This window comes from Diceros bicornis, chromosome 5, assembly GCF_020826845.1.
Source record: "Diceros bicornis minor isolate mBicDic1 chromosome 5, mDicBic1.mat.cur, whole genome shotgun sequence".
Classification (NCBI taxonomy): Eukaryota; Metazoa; Chordata; class Mammalia; order Perissodactyla; family Rhinocerotidae; genus Diceros; species Diceros bicornis.
The window spans coordinates 29494817-29510556 of NC_080744.1; the positions used below are offsets into that span (position 1 = coordinate 29494817).

Genomic DNA, 15740 nt, shown 5'->3' on the forward strand with positions numbered 1-15740 from the left:
CAATCCTCTTAAAACCTGCTGCTGCTTTATCAACTAAGCTCATGCAAAATTCTAAATCCTTTCTTTTCATTTCAACAATCTTCACAGCATCTTCACCAGGAGTGGATTCTATCTCAAGAAACCACTTCCTTTGCTCATCCATAGAAAGCAATTCCTCATCCATTAAAATTTTATCATGAAATTGCAGCAATTCAGTTACATCTTCAGGCTCCACTTCTAATTCTAGTTCTCTTGCTATTTATACCACATTGGCACTTACTTCCTCCAGTGAAGTCTTGAACCTGTCAAAGTCATCCACGTAGGTTGGAATCAACTTCTTCCAAACTCCTGTTAATGTTAACATTTTGGCCTCTTCCCGTGAATCACTAATGTTTTTAACGGCATCTAGAATGGTGAATCCTTTCCAGAAGGTTTTTGATTTACTTTGCCCAGATCCATCAGAGGAATCACTATCTATGGCAGCTATAGCCTTACGGAATGCATTTCTTAAATATTGAGACTTGAAAGTTAAAATTACTTCTTGGTCCATGGACTGCAGAATGGATGTTGTGCTAGCAGGCATGAAAACAACGTTAATCTCCTTGTCCATCTCCATCAGAGTTCTTGCGTGATCAGGTGCATTGTCAATGAGCAGTAATATTTTGAAAGGAATCTTTTTTTCTGAGCAGTAGCTCTCAACAGTGGGCTTAAAATATTTAGTAAATCATGTTGTAAACAGATGTGCTGTCATCCAGGCTTTGCTCTTTCATTTATAGAGCACAGGCAGAGTAGATTTAGCATAATTCTTAAGGACTCTAGGATTTTTGAAATGGTAAATGACCATTGGCTTCAACTTAAAGTTACCAGCTGCATTAGCCCCTAACAAGTTAGACAGCCTGTCCTTTAAAGCTTTGAAGCCAGGCATCGACTTCTCCTCTCTAGCTATGAAAGTTCTAGATGGCATCTTCTTCCAATATAAGGCCTGCCTGTGTAACCAGAATCATCTGTATATATTTTATAGTAATGCAGCTATATTTTCCCACAAAAGATATGACACTGGATTTAGGAATGAAAATGTAAGAGCAAAGGGTTCAATGAAGCCAAATGATATAAAGACAGAGATTAGTTAGTGCAAAGAATTTACAAAACACTTCTAAGACTTACTCCATCTGTCCCCATCTTTCCACAGTTCTACACATATACCAGTCACAAGTATGCTGTGGTAATGTTGGGACTTTGGTTCAGTACAACTCTTCCATTAGTACTTGATGTAAACTGTTGTCCCACTTGTTTTGTGAACCTGTCCTTTTAATCTTGGTTCAACCAGAAAAAAGTAAATTAAACATTTAAATCAATGTCATGATTGACACAACTAATAATGTGACTTTAGAGTGTATAAATAAAGACTATACTTTCAGGGATCATTTCTATAGTTCGTTACTAGAGTGTATAAATGGAGGCAACGATCTAATCCTGTTTGATTCTACAGTGATCAGATATAGAACTCTTCATAAATTCTAGATTTCGTAATTTAAGAAGTGCATGAGCAAACTGCAGTGAATTTGGAGGAAAGCAACTAAAGTGGCTTAGAAGTATGGAAAATGAGTAACAGTGGACAGAGCTCAGATGTTTAAATTGGGGAACAAAAGACTCTGTTGGAACCAAGGAATGGTGATCACTTAACAGAGCAATTCAATTTGTCCCATTTAATCCTCAAAGTATAGAATTAAAAACAATAGTTAAAAGTTATAGGGAGACACATTGTAATTCACTATGGAGAATAACTTTCTAACAGAAAAACGTATCCAGTGATGGGACAACGCTGCTTCAGAAGACTACTTTCTATCACGGATTTTGTCCGATAAAGGCTGGGATTTAAGCATCAGGATCAAATCTCTTTCTGAAATCCATGATATGCATCTAAAATGTGTCAAGAAAGAAAACCTATCCAGGTAATCTCAATGACATAAAAAAGTGCAATGGAAAATATTAAGGCTAATAAGAACTTGAGGTTTTCATTAACACTGAAAAAAATGAATAGTATTTTCCAAGAATCATTAGTTGGCAGTAAACAAAGGGGAAATAAAAAAGGAATTGTTGACTGCGGCTTGGTCAACAAAGTCCCAGAATTATATCATGGGAATACAAATAGTCCAACTCCATTAATTGAAGAAATTGGAATTTTTTTCTGAAAAAATGTGTATGGAAATCTCTCACTCTCTGAGCCAAATTTTGAGTAGCTGTTTAGTTTGACCAAAGAGGGCTCTGCAAGGATTGTGTAGGGGTTTCAGGGGATTTGGGGGGTGAACAAGGAAAAAGATATGACCATGAGGTGGCAGTGGCACACACAACTTTTATTTGGGGACACTGCTTTGATAGATTTCTATGTGGGGGAAATCCTTCACAGCATGAGACCTTCCAGAGGCTATAGGCATGGGGGCCACTACTCAGAAAGGGAGGAGGGCTAGAGAACTCCTAGGAGAAAGAGGGGGATCAGAGAGAAGGCTTACATGTCTAGGTATTGTCAGCATGTGGCAGAGCTCTGAAGGGCACAGTAACTTGGGGCCATTATCATATATGGTTAATAGAATTTATCTTATCTATGGCTAGCAGATATTAGGCACAGTTTCCTGGGGTATGCAAAGCAGAATGGTTAAAAATCTGCTCATTTGGACTATGTATAAAACAATTCGGTATGTAAAAATTTTGACACCTGTGGGCTTTTTTTTAATTGTGGTAACATTGGTATATAACATTATGTAAATTTCAGGTGTACATCGTTATATTTTGATTTTGATGTAGATTACACCATGTTCACCACCCAAAGACTAATTACAATCCATTCACCATACACATGTGCCTAATCACCTCTTTTGCCCTCCTTCCTCCCCCCTTCCCCTCAGGTAACTACCAATTCAGTCTCTGTTTCTATATGATTGTTTTTATCTTTATCTTCTACTTATCAGTGAGATCATACAGTATTTGACTTTCTCCCTCTGACTTATTTCACTTAGCATAATACCCTCGAGGTCCATCCATGTTGTCACAAACATCTGGATTTCATTATTTCTTATGGCTGAGTAGTATTCCATTGTGTATGTATACCACATCTTCTTTATCCATTCATCCCTTGACGGGCACCAACGTTGCTTCCAAGTCTTGGAAATCGTGAATGATGCTGCAGTGAACATAGGGGTGCGTGTTCTTTATGCATTCGTGTTTTCATGTTCTTTGAATAAATACCCAACAGTAGAATAGTTGGATCATATGGTAGTTCAATTCTTAATTTTTTTGAGGAATCTTCATACTATTTTCCATAGTGGCTGCACCAGTTTGCACTCCCATCAGCAGTATATGAGAGTTCTCTTTTCTCCATATCCTCTCCGAACCTTGTTATTTCCTGTCATGTTAATTATAACTATTCTGAGGGGAGTGAGATATCTCATTGTAGTTTTTTTTTTTTTTTTTTTGTGAGAAAGATCAGCCCTGAGCTAACATCCATGCTAATCCTCCTCTTTTTGCTGAGGAAGACCGGCCCTGAGCCAACGTCCATTGCTAATCCTCCTCCTTTTTTTTTTCCCGGAAGCCCCAGTAGATAGTTGTACGTCACAGTTGCACCTCCTTCTAGTTACTGTATGTGGGACGCAACCTCAGCATGGCCGGAGAAGGGGTACGTTGGTGCGCGCCCAGGATCCAAACCCGGGCTGCCAGTAGCAGAGCACGCGCACTTAACCACTAAGCCACGCCCTCATTGTAGTTTTGATTTGCATTTTCCTGATAATTAATGATAATTAATTTGTTAATGTGGTATATCATGTTGATTGATTTATGGATGTCAAACCATCTCTGCATCCCTGGAATAAATCCCACTTGATCATGGTGTATGATCTTTTTACTGTATTGTTGTATTCAATTTGCCAGTATTTTGTTGAGGATTATTGCATCAATGTTCATCAGTGATATTAGCCTGCAATTTTCTTTTTTTGTGTTGTCCTTGCTTTATTTTGGTTCAGGGTAATGTTTGCTTCATAGAATGACTTAGGAAGCTTGTCCACCTCTTCAACTTTTTGGAAAAGTTTGAGAAGGATAGGTATTAAGTCTCCTTTAAATGTTTGGTAGAATTCACTAAGGTAGCCATCTGGTCCTGGACTTCTATTTTTTGTGAGGTTTTTGATTACTGTTTCGATCTCCTTGCTGGTGATTTGTCTATTCAAATTTTCTATTTCTTCTTGATTCAATTTTGGAAGGTTGTATAATTTTAAGAACTCATCCATTTCTTCTAGATTTTCCAATTTGTTGGTGTATAGCTTTTTATAGTATTCTCTTATAATCTTTTGTATTTCTGAGGTGTCCATTATAATTTCTCCTCTTTCATTTTTGACTTTATTTATTTGAGGCTTTTCTGTTTTTTCTTGGTGGGTCTAGCTAAAGGTTTGTCAATTTTGTTTATCTTTTCAAACACCAGCTCTTGGTTTCATTGATTTTTCTCTAATGTTTTTTTCGTCTCTATTTCATTTATTTCAGCTCTGATTTTTATTATTTCCTTCCTTCTACTGATTTGGGGTTTTGTTTGTTCATCTTTTTCCAGTCTCTTTAGGTGTTAGATTGTCTATTAGATTTTTCTTGTTTACTGAGATAGGCCTGTTTTGCTATAAACTTCCCTCTTAGAACCACTTTTGCCGTGTCCCATAAATTTTGGTATATGTTTTTTTCATTTTCAGTGGTCTCTAGGTATTTTTTGATTTCTCCTTTGATTTCTTCATTGACCCAATCGTTATTCAGTAGCATTTTGTTTAATCTCCACATATTTGTGGCTTTTCTGAATTTCTTCCTGTAGTTGATGTCAAGTTTCAAGAAAAGATGCTTGGTATTATTTCAATTTTCTTTAATTTATTGAGACTTGTTTTGTTGCCTAGTATGTGACCTATCCTAGAGAATGTTCCATGTGCGTTTGAAAAGAATGTGTATTCTGTAGTTTTTGGGTGGAATGTTCTGTATATACCTACTAAGTCCATCTGGTCTAGTGTGTGTCATTTAAGGCAAATGTTTCCTTATTATCTTCTATTTGAATGATCTATCAATTGGTGTAAGTGGAATGGTAAAGTCCCCTACTATTATTGTGTCACTATCTATTTCTTCTTCTTTTTTTTTTTTTTGTGAGGAAGATCAGCCCTGAGCTAACATCTATTGCCAATCCTCCTCCCTATTTCTTTTTCCCTTTTTCTCCCCAAAGCCCCAGTAGATAGTTGTACGTCATAGTTATACATCCTTCTAGTTGCTGTATGTGGGACGCAGCCTCTGCATGGCCAGACAAGCAGTGCATTGGCGCATGCCCGGGATCCGAACCCAGGCCCCCAGTAGTGGAGCGCGTGCACTTAACCACTAAGCCACGGGGCCAGCCTTGTGTATTTCTCCTTTTATGTCTGTTAATAATTGTTTTATATATTTACGTGCTCCTATGTTGGGTGCAGAGATATTTACAAGTGTTGTATCCTCTTATTGTTCTTTTGATCATCATGTAGTGCCCTTTTTTGTCTCTTGTTACAATTTTTGTTTTAAAGTCCATTTTGTCTGAGGTAAGTTTTGCTACCCCAGCTTTCTTTGTATTGCCATTTGCATGGAGTATCTTTTTATATCCCTTCACTTTCAGTTTGTGAGCGTCTTAAGGTCTGAAATGTGTCTCTTGCATGCAGCATATGTATGGGTCCTGTTTTTTTACCCAATCAGCCACCCTATCCCTTTTGATTGGAGCCTTTAGTCCCTTGACATTTAAAGTAGCTATTGATAAGTATGTACTTATTGCCATTTTGTTACTCTTTTCCTGGGTGTTTTAGTAGTTTTTCCCTATTCCTTTTTTGTTCTCTTGCTCTCTTCCCTTGTGGTTTAATGGTTTTCATTAGTATTATCTTTAGGTTCCTTTCTCTTAATTTTTTTTGTATTTATTATAGGTTTCAGGTTTGTGATTACCATGAGGTTCATATATACTAATCTATGTATATAGCAATCTATATTAAGTTGATGGCCTCTTTAGTTTGACCTCTTTCTAAAAGCTCTACTCTTTTACTCCCCTCCTCCTACATTTTACGTTTTTTTTTTTTTTTTTTAGACTTTATTTATTTATTTTTTTTGTGAGGAAGATCAGCCCTGAGCTAACATCCATGCTAATCCTCCTCTTTTTGCTGAGAAAGACCGGCTCTGAGCTAACATCTATTGCCAATCCTCCTCCTTTTTTTCCCCCGAATCCCCAGTAGATATGTCATAGTTGCACATCCTTCTAGTTGCTGTATGTGGGACGCGGCCTCAGCATGGCCGGAGAAGCGGTGGGTCGCTGTGCGCCCGGGATCCGAGCCCGGGCCACCAGTAGCAGAGGGCGCGCACTTAACCGCTAAGCCACGGGGCCGGCCCCATTTTATGTTTTGATATCATACCAAACCTCTTTTCTTGTGTTTGTGTATCCGTTACCCTCTTATAATGCAAATAGATAATTTTAGTAGTTTTGTCTTTTGACCTTTATATTATATTCATAGGTGGTTGATCTACTACCTTTACTATAGGTTTGCCTTTACCAGTGATTTTATTGCTTTTTTTGATATTTTTCTTATTCCTATTTGTGGTCTTCTCTTTCCCACTTAAATAAGTCCCTTTAGCATTTCTTGCAAGACTGGTTTCTTGGTGATAAACTCCTTTAATTTTTGCTTGTCTGGGAAACTATCTCTCCTTTCATTCTGAATGATAACCTTGCTGGGTAGAATATTCTTGGCTCTAGGTTTTTTCCTTTCAGTACTTTAAATATATCATGCCACTTTCTTATAGCCTGTAAAGTTTCTGCTGAGAAGTCAGCTGATAGCCTTATGGGATTTCCTTTGTATGTAACTCTTTGCCTTTCTCTTGTGGCTTTTAAGATTCTCTCTTTGTCTTTAATTATGGACATTTTAATTATGATGTGTCTTGGTGTGGGCCTCTTTGGAGGTATCATTTTTGGTGCTCTCTGTTCTTCCTGTACCTGGATGTCTGTTTCCTTCCTTAGGGTAGGGAAGTTTTTAGCTATTATTTCTTCAAATAGATGCTCTTCCCCTTTGTCTCTCTCTTCTCCTTCTGGGACACCTATGACACGGATGTTAGTGCACTTGATGTTGTCCCAGAGGTCCCTTAGACTGTCTTTGTTCTTTTTAATTCTTTTTTCTTTCAGCTATTCAGCTTGGGTGATTTCCTCTAGTCTTTTGTCTAGCTCACTGATCCATTCTTCTGTATCCTCTACTCTGCTATTGAGGCCCTCTAGTGAATTTTTCTTTTCCAGTATTGTATTTTTCACTTCTGATTTTTTCTTTTTTATATTTTCCAGTTCTTTGTTGATGTTCTTACTGAGTTCATCCATTCTTCTCCCAAGATCAGTGAGCATCCTTATGACTGTTTTTTTGAACTCTTTGTCAGGAAGATAGTTTATTTCTATTTCATTTAGTTCTTTTTCTGAGGTTTTGTCCTGTCCCTTACTTGGAATGTATTCCTTTGTGTCCTCATTTTGCCTCTTTCTCTGTGCTTATATCAATGTATTAGGTAGGTCAGCTATGTCTTCCCTTCTCGGAGAGGTGGCCTTATGTAAGATATGCCTTATGAGGCACAGCAATGGGCTTCCCTCTTGTCACCAGTTCCAAATGCTCCAGTAGTGACCCCTGTATGGGCTACATGTGTCCTTCTGTTATGGCAGGGTTGCTCTTCTGCAGGTGCCCAGGGAGGCTAGGCTGTCCCCCTGGCTGGCTGGTTGTAATTCTCAGCTGAGTGTGGCTGCTATGGACACTTCAGTCACTTTATCAGGTTTGGGGAGCCCCAGCATGGTTGGCTGCAAGCTCTAATAGCACATACCTGTTTCAGTTTTTCTGTTAAGTGAGTAGGCCCCCAGCGTGGCTGGTTGCTAGGCTCAGGGACTTACAATTGCTGGAAGCCTCCAGCCTACAAGGCTGTTGTCAGCTCTCTCAGGATTTCAGCTGAGTGGGGCTGGCCCCAGGCATGGGAGCACCAAATTGTTTCAGGCTTTGGAAGGTGGGGCCGATCCCCTATGTGGCTGTTTGAGAAGCACAAGTCTTTTTTAGCTGACGAGCACTACCACCCACAGGGCCACACACACCATCAACACAGTTCTGCACCGTATGCATGCCCCGACCCACTGAAACAGAGCCAGTCACCCTGCAGCAGGGGGCCCACACTCTCCAACAGTGCCCCAAACACTCCACCTGCTCTTCACGCAAACCCTGCCCTGAAGAGGCAGACCCACTCACCTGGCTGCAGAGGATCCAGGCACCCACCTATGTGGGCTCACAGGTTACCTGAGAGTTTGCTGTTGGGGATGGGCCAGTCCCTAGAGTGGGCTGCCTGCCCTGGCTGAGCTGGATTAAAATGGTGCTCTAGTGGGTGAGGCAGACTCTGGGCTAATAGGCCAGGGAAAGGACTCCAATGGTGTCTGCCAGTGTCTGTGTCAACATGCCTGTACTAGGTCACAATATGGTTGCTGTTAATGTCTCAGTCCCCGGGGAGGTCTCACCTCTCACCAAGATGCACCCAGAGCCTATCAGGTGAGTTTCTTCACCAAAGGACTGTGCACTTTTCTTTCTGGTGATTTTAGGTTGCTTTCGTAATGGGTGAATTTGTGCACGGGCCTTTGAAGAAAAGGCTTTTTTTCCCTAATGTCCGATAGCTTTTCTGAGGATATTCCCTGTTGTTTTTAGTAGGCAGCAAAGCCAGATATTACCACATTCATTTCAGTTGTGCTGAGTCCAAAAGCTGCTTGTAATGGTAATGGTTCCCCGCTCAGATGCACCACTCCTCCAGCGAAGGCTTCATACCTTAGGATTGCTCCTCGCTGGCCATGAAGTGCCGTGGTTCACGAAGGTGGCTTTTTTTCTCTCCAGAAAGGAATTTCTGCCTCTTTCACCTCAGTCAGCACTGTTCCTTGTTGTGGGTTTTTTTTTGATCCAGTTTTCAGTTCTCCCTCAGGGGTAATTTTTCCAAGAATAGTTGGAAATTTGTTGTCTCCATGGGAGGAGGTGAGTTCAAAATCTGGCTATGCTGCCATCTTGATATTGTCTTCACCTGTGGGCTTTTGCGCTAACAGCATTCAGCCTGCTGTGAAGGAGAAAACAACCTAGGGGCCAATATACAGAAGCTATCTTTCATTCATTTATGTGGCAGATGGTCTTTGAAATAGATAGTTTGTGATGGCTTTTTACTCTGTTTTCTGTGTTTATCCAGATTTCAGCATTCATTCTTTCTCTAAATCTCCCGTTATGGCACCATAAAGCAGAGAATTACTTAATCTGGTCTACACTAAAGGTGTTTAGTTTTGAAAGAGAATTTATGTTATTTTTATTGTTTTGAAAGTAACACATGCTTATTTTAGAAAAAATGAATAATATAGAAAAATACAACAAGAAGTTTAAATCATCCACACTTCCATTTCTAGGTCCATTTCTCATTTACCTTTCTAGTCTTCTCTCTCTTTCTATATATTTCATATATTGGATACATATGTGATTTTTTCAAAATTAGAATCAGAGTACATGCAGTTTGTCAATATTTTTGTTTAATATTATAACATGAGTCTTTTCCCATAGCACTAAATTTTCCCTGAAGTATGATTCTTAATGGGTGTATGATATTCCATTTTTATCAATGGACCTTAACTATATTTCTTTTTGGGTGCACTTATAATTTTATGCAAATTTTCCAGGAATCTGTGATTTTTATTTCTTTAGAAAAAAATTCTTGGAAATAGATCGTGTGTTTGTGTATTTTTAGGACGTTTGCCAGAAGTTTGCCGATTTTAACTTCGTAGCAAGGTAAGTTGTCATTGGTTAGAGGTACCTGGAAGACAGTAGAGCACAGAGCGTACAGTACTGGATTGTCCTGGATTGATCCAAACTTTACGATACACTAGCTGTGCCAGGGTGGTAAAGCACTTAACCTTTATGTGCTTAGGTCCCCATGTGTAATACAGGATCAAAACTATTGTTCTCACCCATGTAATGCTGTTATTGTGAGAGCCTCCAGAGTTAGGGAAGCTCTTTGAATTTTTGGACCTTCGTCAATTGCAAACATGGTTTCAATCTAGCTTCAGAGCACTGACAAATAGCTCACTGATTCTTGTCCCATTCCACTAGAATAAAGTAGATTTTTAACCAAACAAATAACTATGTTGCTTTCATCAAGCAGAATGAATTCATTATGAAAAATGCAAATGTCATTCCAGAACACATTTCTGTGTATTCCTTTTTAGGGGATGCCTTGTGTTGAGAGGACTAGCAGGTATCAGAAAAAGGTATTCATTCAAAAATACCTTGTTTCCAAGTGCTTTCTCATATATTATCCCATTGGGATTTGTTTTCTTCATCTATCATTTTTAGTGTGCAAAGTGGGCTTGAACTAAGCATTGCCTACAGACTGCCTTCTTGAGCCTGGCCTCTAGTGATGGGATGGCATCCAGGCCCCTGCTGGGAGTTATTCTTGCATGTCTGAATCTCTCCTACAACCCTTAATCCTCTCTCTCTTGCCCAGCTTTCCTTAGCCTTTTCCGGAGTTGCTCACAGAAGGCATCCCACTCAACCCTCTCTAGGGACACATCAAAGTAGTCCTCTTTCTGCAGCCACCGGGCAAGGCGGTGGTAGCTGTGCAGCTGCCGCCGATCAATAGGTTCCAGAAACAGCAACAGGAGGCGAGCAATCCCAGGCTTGGCCACCAAGTGGTAGGTGGCGAGCCTTAACTCCAGATTGCACCAGTGACTTCCCAGGGCCTGGTGGCTGAGCACACAGAGGGTGGCTCTGCTGCTCTCCATGCTGGCAACCATAGCATCCATCCTGTCCTGCCCAACCCCAAAGTCCCTCTCAGGCAGGCATAGCCTCAAACCCTCGCCAGCTGAAAGAGGCTTCTCCAGGGCAGGGACAAGTTTTTCCAGCACCCAGGCTTGGTCCTGCTCACAATAGGATATAAAGACATCATAGTGGAATTGTCTTCTGGGGCGCCGCCCACAAAATTTCCACCACCAGGCATGAAATAGGGTCCGGAGGTGGTGAAGCCAGGGCCATTTAGGACAGCCAAGCAATGCAAGGAAGGTCAGCAGGAGCACCAGAGTGAAGCTGGTTAGAAAGCTCTGAAACTCAGCATCATGTGAGCAGTGACCAGAAAGGAAGGAGAGCAATGGCGTCTGGGAGTAGTCAGAGGCATTGGCCCTGCAGATGGATTTCTCCAGTCCATACACAAAGGTGTTTGGGGCCCGTGTTGCCCAAGGCCCCACCCAAGAGCTTTCACACTGGCAAGTGAAGGTGATATCTGAGAAATAAACATATTGAGGCATCTGGGGGATTAGTTCCTGGAGGCTGCTGTCCAGCCCCAGAGCCCATTCAGAGTTGAGCAGCAGCAGCTGAAGGAGGCCTAAGTCCCTGAAGCTGGAGGCAGAGAGGTTCCCAAGGTTCAGATTGCTCAGAGCCAGCACCTGTAACTGAGGCAGCTCCTTCAGTAGCTTCTCCAGCTTCACTGAGCTTGGCTGAGAGAGGAAATCCAAGTCCCCCAGCTCCAGCACTCGCAGCCTGGGCATCCCAAATAGATGCAGATCTTCTGTACCCTCGTGGTCAGACCAGAAGTGCAAGTGCTCCAGCAGAGGGAGCTGTGGGAAGAATCTCTGGGATTGACAGTCAGTGAAAATGTAGGGGCTGCAGCCTCGCAGAGTGAGGTGACGTAGGGAAGGGAAATGGACTGTGTTGTTGTCCGAATGCAGCAACATATTGGAAGTTTGCAAGGTAAGGTTCTCCAAGAACAAGAAGGGTTCTCCACTGGGGACTCCAAACTGAATGTAAACATTTGCCTGTACCTCCAAGCTGAGCAGTGCTGGAGGCCAGGGAGGATAGATCTCCAGCATCTCAAGAGAACCTAGCTGCAGATGGCTCAGCTTGTGGGGACCCTGGAGCTGTTTGCCTGAAATATGCTCCAAATGGGTGCCCAGGAGGTTCAGTGAGGTGAGAACAGGAAGAGAGGAGAGCCAGCCTGGCTTCAGCACCTTAATTTGGTTCCAACTCAGGTCTAGAGTCTTCAGCCACCTCAGTCCCTCCAGGCTCTCGCTGGATAAGTTGGAGATGTTGTTACCACTTAGCCGGAGCTCCTGGAGTTGAGGAAGAGAGGAGAAAGCCCTATAGGGCAGAACACTGAGCTCATTGTGGGACAGATCTAGCACTCTCAGATTTGAGCTGACCAGCCCTCCCGGGAGTACCAGGGTCGGGCCCAGCTTGTTCATTGACAGATTGAGCCTCTGAAGCTGGGGCAGGGCACTCAGGAACCTGGAAGGAAGTGACTGGAGGCCATTGGCATGAAGACTAAGAATTTCCAGGGAGTGGCAGCTTAGGAGATACTCATCCTCTAGGTTCTGGATTTGGTTCCTCCCCAGATCAAGCGCACGAAGCTCAAAGTAGCGTGACACATTCCCAGGCAGTTTTTCTGCACCTGTCGCCACAAGGGAGAGGGAGTCCAAGTGAAGCAGTCCTGAGCCTAGAAGATCTAAGGCACTTAGTGGGGTGCCATCCAATGTCAGGGAACGAAGCTGGAGGCCATGCAGAGCTCTGCTACCGACCCGGCTCAGCTGCAGGTTGACAGACAGGTCCAGTACCTCCAGGAAGGAGGTCCATGGGCTGGGTCTGGTTGTAGGAGAGGAACCAGGGACAAGGTTTGGGAAAAGCACTTGCAGTTCCTGCAGATCTGTCAGACAGCTGTGCCTCAGGGTTAGACAACGAAGGCTAATGGGCAACTGGATGTTCTGGCTATAATTCAGGCAGTAGCCATGGAAGGAAAGGGTGTTGAGGAATCTGAGGGGCTCCAGGGCATCTGGAGGGAGGAATAGACTCAGGCAACAGGGAGCATGATGCTCAAAGGAAAGGTGCCGCAGCTGGTCCAGTCCTTGAAATGTCCTAGACGTAATCCTGATGGTGCCCAGCTGCAACCTCAGAAGCTGTAGTGTGGGGAAGTGTCCAAAGGCATCAGCTGGCAGGAAAGGAACTGTGCCCTGGAGGCACAGTGCCTCTATACCCCGGGGCACTGCTGTTAGGGTCTGAGCCAGGTCTTTGACATTGGAGCATGATGCAAAAAGGTGCAGTCCTGGGGCCAAGGAACAGAATGGGATGTAGTAGGAGATGTTTGGCAATAGGGAGCTGTCTCCTATGGTGCAATCAGGAGCAGTCCATGCCCAGCTCATCCAGCTGAGGCTCATCAAGCCCAGGAATAAGAGACAGAGGAGAGTGAAGGAGAGCAGAGGTCTTGCCATCCTGGGCGCTGCTTCTAGGAAAATAGGGGAAAGAAGAAGAACATCAGATCCTACAAAAGCCGATAATCCCAGGCCTGGGCCTGCTGAGGCATACAACACACAATATGTTCTGGGGCATGTTTGAGAAACAGTTCTGTGATTGCAATATAAAGGAGACATTTGACTCAAGTTATGTACCCTCAGATGTGCCTCCCTGCAGACAGAAAGCCAGTAGCGACAGAAACAGAGAGAGACCAGCAAGAAGAGCCTGCAACTGACAAGAGATCTGGGGTTGATTAGCTCTAGTTTCTAAGTTATTTGGAGGGGAGCACTCACCTATGAATGGGCTACTTTCCAGATAAGCCAGCAAATTTACCTACCTTATTTTGGAGTAGATTGGAGGAGAAAAAAATGGTAATGAAACAAACATAAGAATACCTGAACATACACTCTTATTTGATCCTTAGCTTTCTGATATATGGAGACCCAATATTATTATCCTTATTTTACTCATGGGGCAGTTGAATGTCAAAGAAATTAAGTGACTTCCTGACGTCACAGAAGTAAAAGTGGCAGAGTTGTGACTACCGTCCAGGTTTTCTGCCTCCAAGTTTGGTGGTCTTTCCAATGCGGAAGTCCTCAGACAGCACTAAGGAAACATTTCAAGTGAATTCTACTGTTGAGTTTAAGTTAAAGAGCTTCAAAAGTTAGTTGAGGTAAAATATAAAGAAAGTAGAGAAAGTGAGCAAGAGAATGAAGAAGTTGAAATAGCTGTTAAAGGAAAAATGAAGTCTTGATACTTTTGTGTTCAGAACATGGGTTCTATTGACACTTTCTCACTGCTTAATTATTCCTTTGGTATTAAAAGATATGAACTTTTCTGTCTTCTCCCTGAATTTGCCATGAGGATAACAGGCCTGGGTGATCACATAAAGCTGGCTCTGGAAGCACTGAAACTGCCTTTCCTGGAGCACCATAGTTGTATGCACCTCTGACTTCAGTGAAAAGTTCAGAGCAGGCCTGAGGAGAAGGGCCTGGGGATTTATCGTCTGGATGACTTGACCCTGCAAACTACCAACTTCATTGTGGATCTCACTCAGTACACCTGATTCTGTGTCATTCTATTTCCATGGCTGTTCCTTGAATTTATTTCTTGAGCTCACACTACAGTCCCTGACTATGTCAAATAGCATACCCTGGTGTTCTTGGGCTTCCCTCTCTATTCTAGTATCTAGGGAGATTTTAGGATCTGGAATAGATCTCAGACCAAGGAGACACAATGGCTTTGGGGCAGAGATCCTAGGAATACAGAACAATCCTGGGCTGTGGAGTGGTCCTTTGTCCTTAGGAAATTAGCTGTGTTGGTATTACCTGAGGCATCACTTAAATTGTCCACAAATGACAGTTCCTGATTCCACCAATTAAATTGTGACAAGCTTTAAGCCGAATGTGCCCCTTGAGCTCTGCCTAGCCTCTGCCTAGCTTGAGGTCTCTGGCTTCCCCTGGAGAGGGCCAGGATCTCTACGGAGGAGAGATTCTCTATTTTTGCTTTCTTCTCTGTCAGTTTCCACTACTTGCTCTTTCACCTTGTACACAAAGCTTACCTGGCACTGGGGCAGCAATTTGTTTACCTTTGAGCAGATGAATGGAGGTCAGTGGAGACAGTTGAAACTTCTCAGGAAGGGATCTTTCTCATCTTCTCCTGTAGCGAAGGTGTAAAAGCCTCTTCTTCTGTGGTTTTTTCTTCTACAATGGCCCCTGTCCTCTCTCACACCTAGGTATGACACCCCTGTTAAACTGAAAATGAGACATGCCAGGCAAAGAGGAGAGTGCTTTGTGAACCTCTTAACTTCTCCCCAAACTGCACTATTTTCTCTGTTTTCCCTCCTAACAACTTTTCTAGTTCATGATTTCCTCTTTTCCAGTCTGGTTTGGGGATTTCAGTTCTCACTACTTTTGTATCATATCCTCCTGATGTCTGAAAGAACAAGTCTCTTCTCCATTTTCCGGGAGACTTTTCTTTCTTCTTTCTTCCTTGCAATAACAGTGACCCACTCTTTCCACTCTACCTTTTTTCTCTCAGTCCTCCTGATATTGAACTTGAAGTGAGTTTGCTCACCCATCACGCAGCAAGCCAATCTCTGACACCAGGTGTAGTGGAAGAAAGTAGGAATTTTATTGCAAAGCGCTGAACAAGGAGAACAGGCAGCTCGTGCTGTAATCCTGAACTCCCCGAAATGCTACAAGCGTTTTTAAAGAGGAGATCAAAAGAGAGAAGCTATGGTGGTCATGACCACAGGCATCTGGGGGAGCAATTGTGCAAGAGTCTGAGCGGACATTCTGGTATCATCTCATACACTGTGAGTGATCATACTGAGGTGAGCTGTGGCTTTGCAGGTCAGTGCCTTCCTACCAGCCTGTGTTTGGCCTTGTGAGGTGGCTTGCAGGGAGGAGAATGGTGAGACAACAGATGCCGCAGGTAAAGTCC

The 15740-nt window shown here is 42.6% G+C and overlaps 1 protein-coding gene and 1 pseudogene across 1 annotated transcript; one reads left to right on the top strand and one right to left on the bottom strand.

The window, feature by feature from the left end:
- Positions 1–1381: 1381 nt before the first annotated feature.
- LOC131406595 (small nucleolar RNA U3) lies at positions 1382–1469 on the top strand (annotated as a pseudogene).
- Positions 1470–10255: 8786 nt separating this feature from the next.
- On the bottom strand, positions 10256–13371 carry LOC131405843 (toll-like receptor 11). The gene has a single exon (XM_058541084.1). The coding sequence runs from the start codon at positions 13271–13273 to the stop codon at positions 10502–10504; it is 2772 nt and encodes a 923-aa protein (XP_058397067.1). The 5' UTR covers positions 13274–13371; the 3' UTR covers positions 10256–10501.
- Between the last annotated feature and the right edge of the window lie 2369 nt (positions 13372–15740).

What these genes read in the sequence shown, in the direction of transcription:
- LOC131405843 (XM_058541084.1), bottom strand. Translation starts at nt 13,273, where the DNA reads ATGGCAAGACCTCTGCTCTCCTTCACTCTCCTCTGTCTCTTATTCCTG.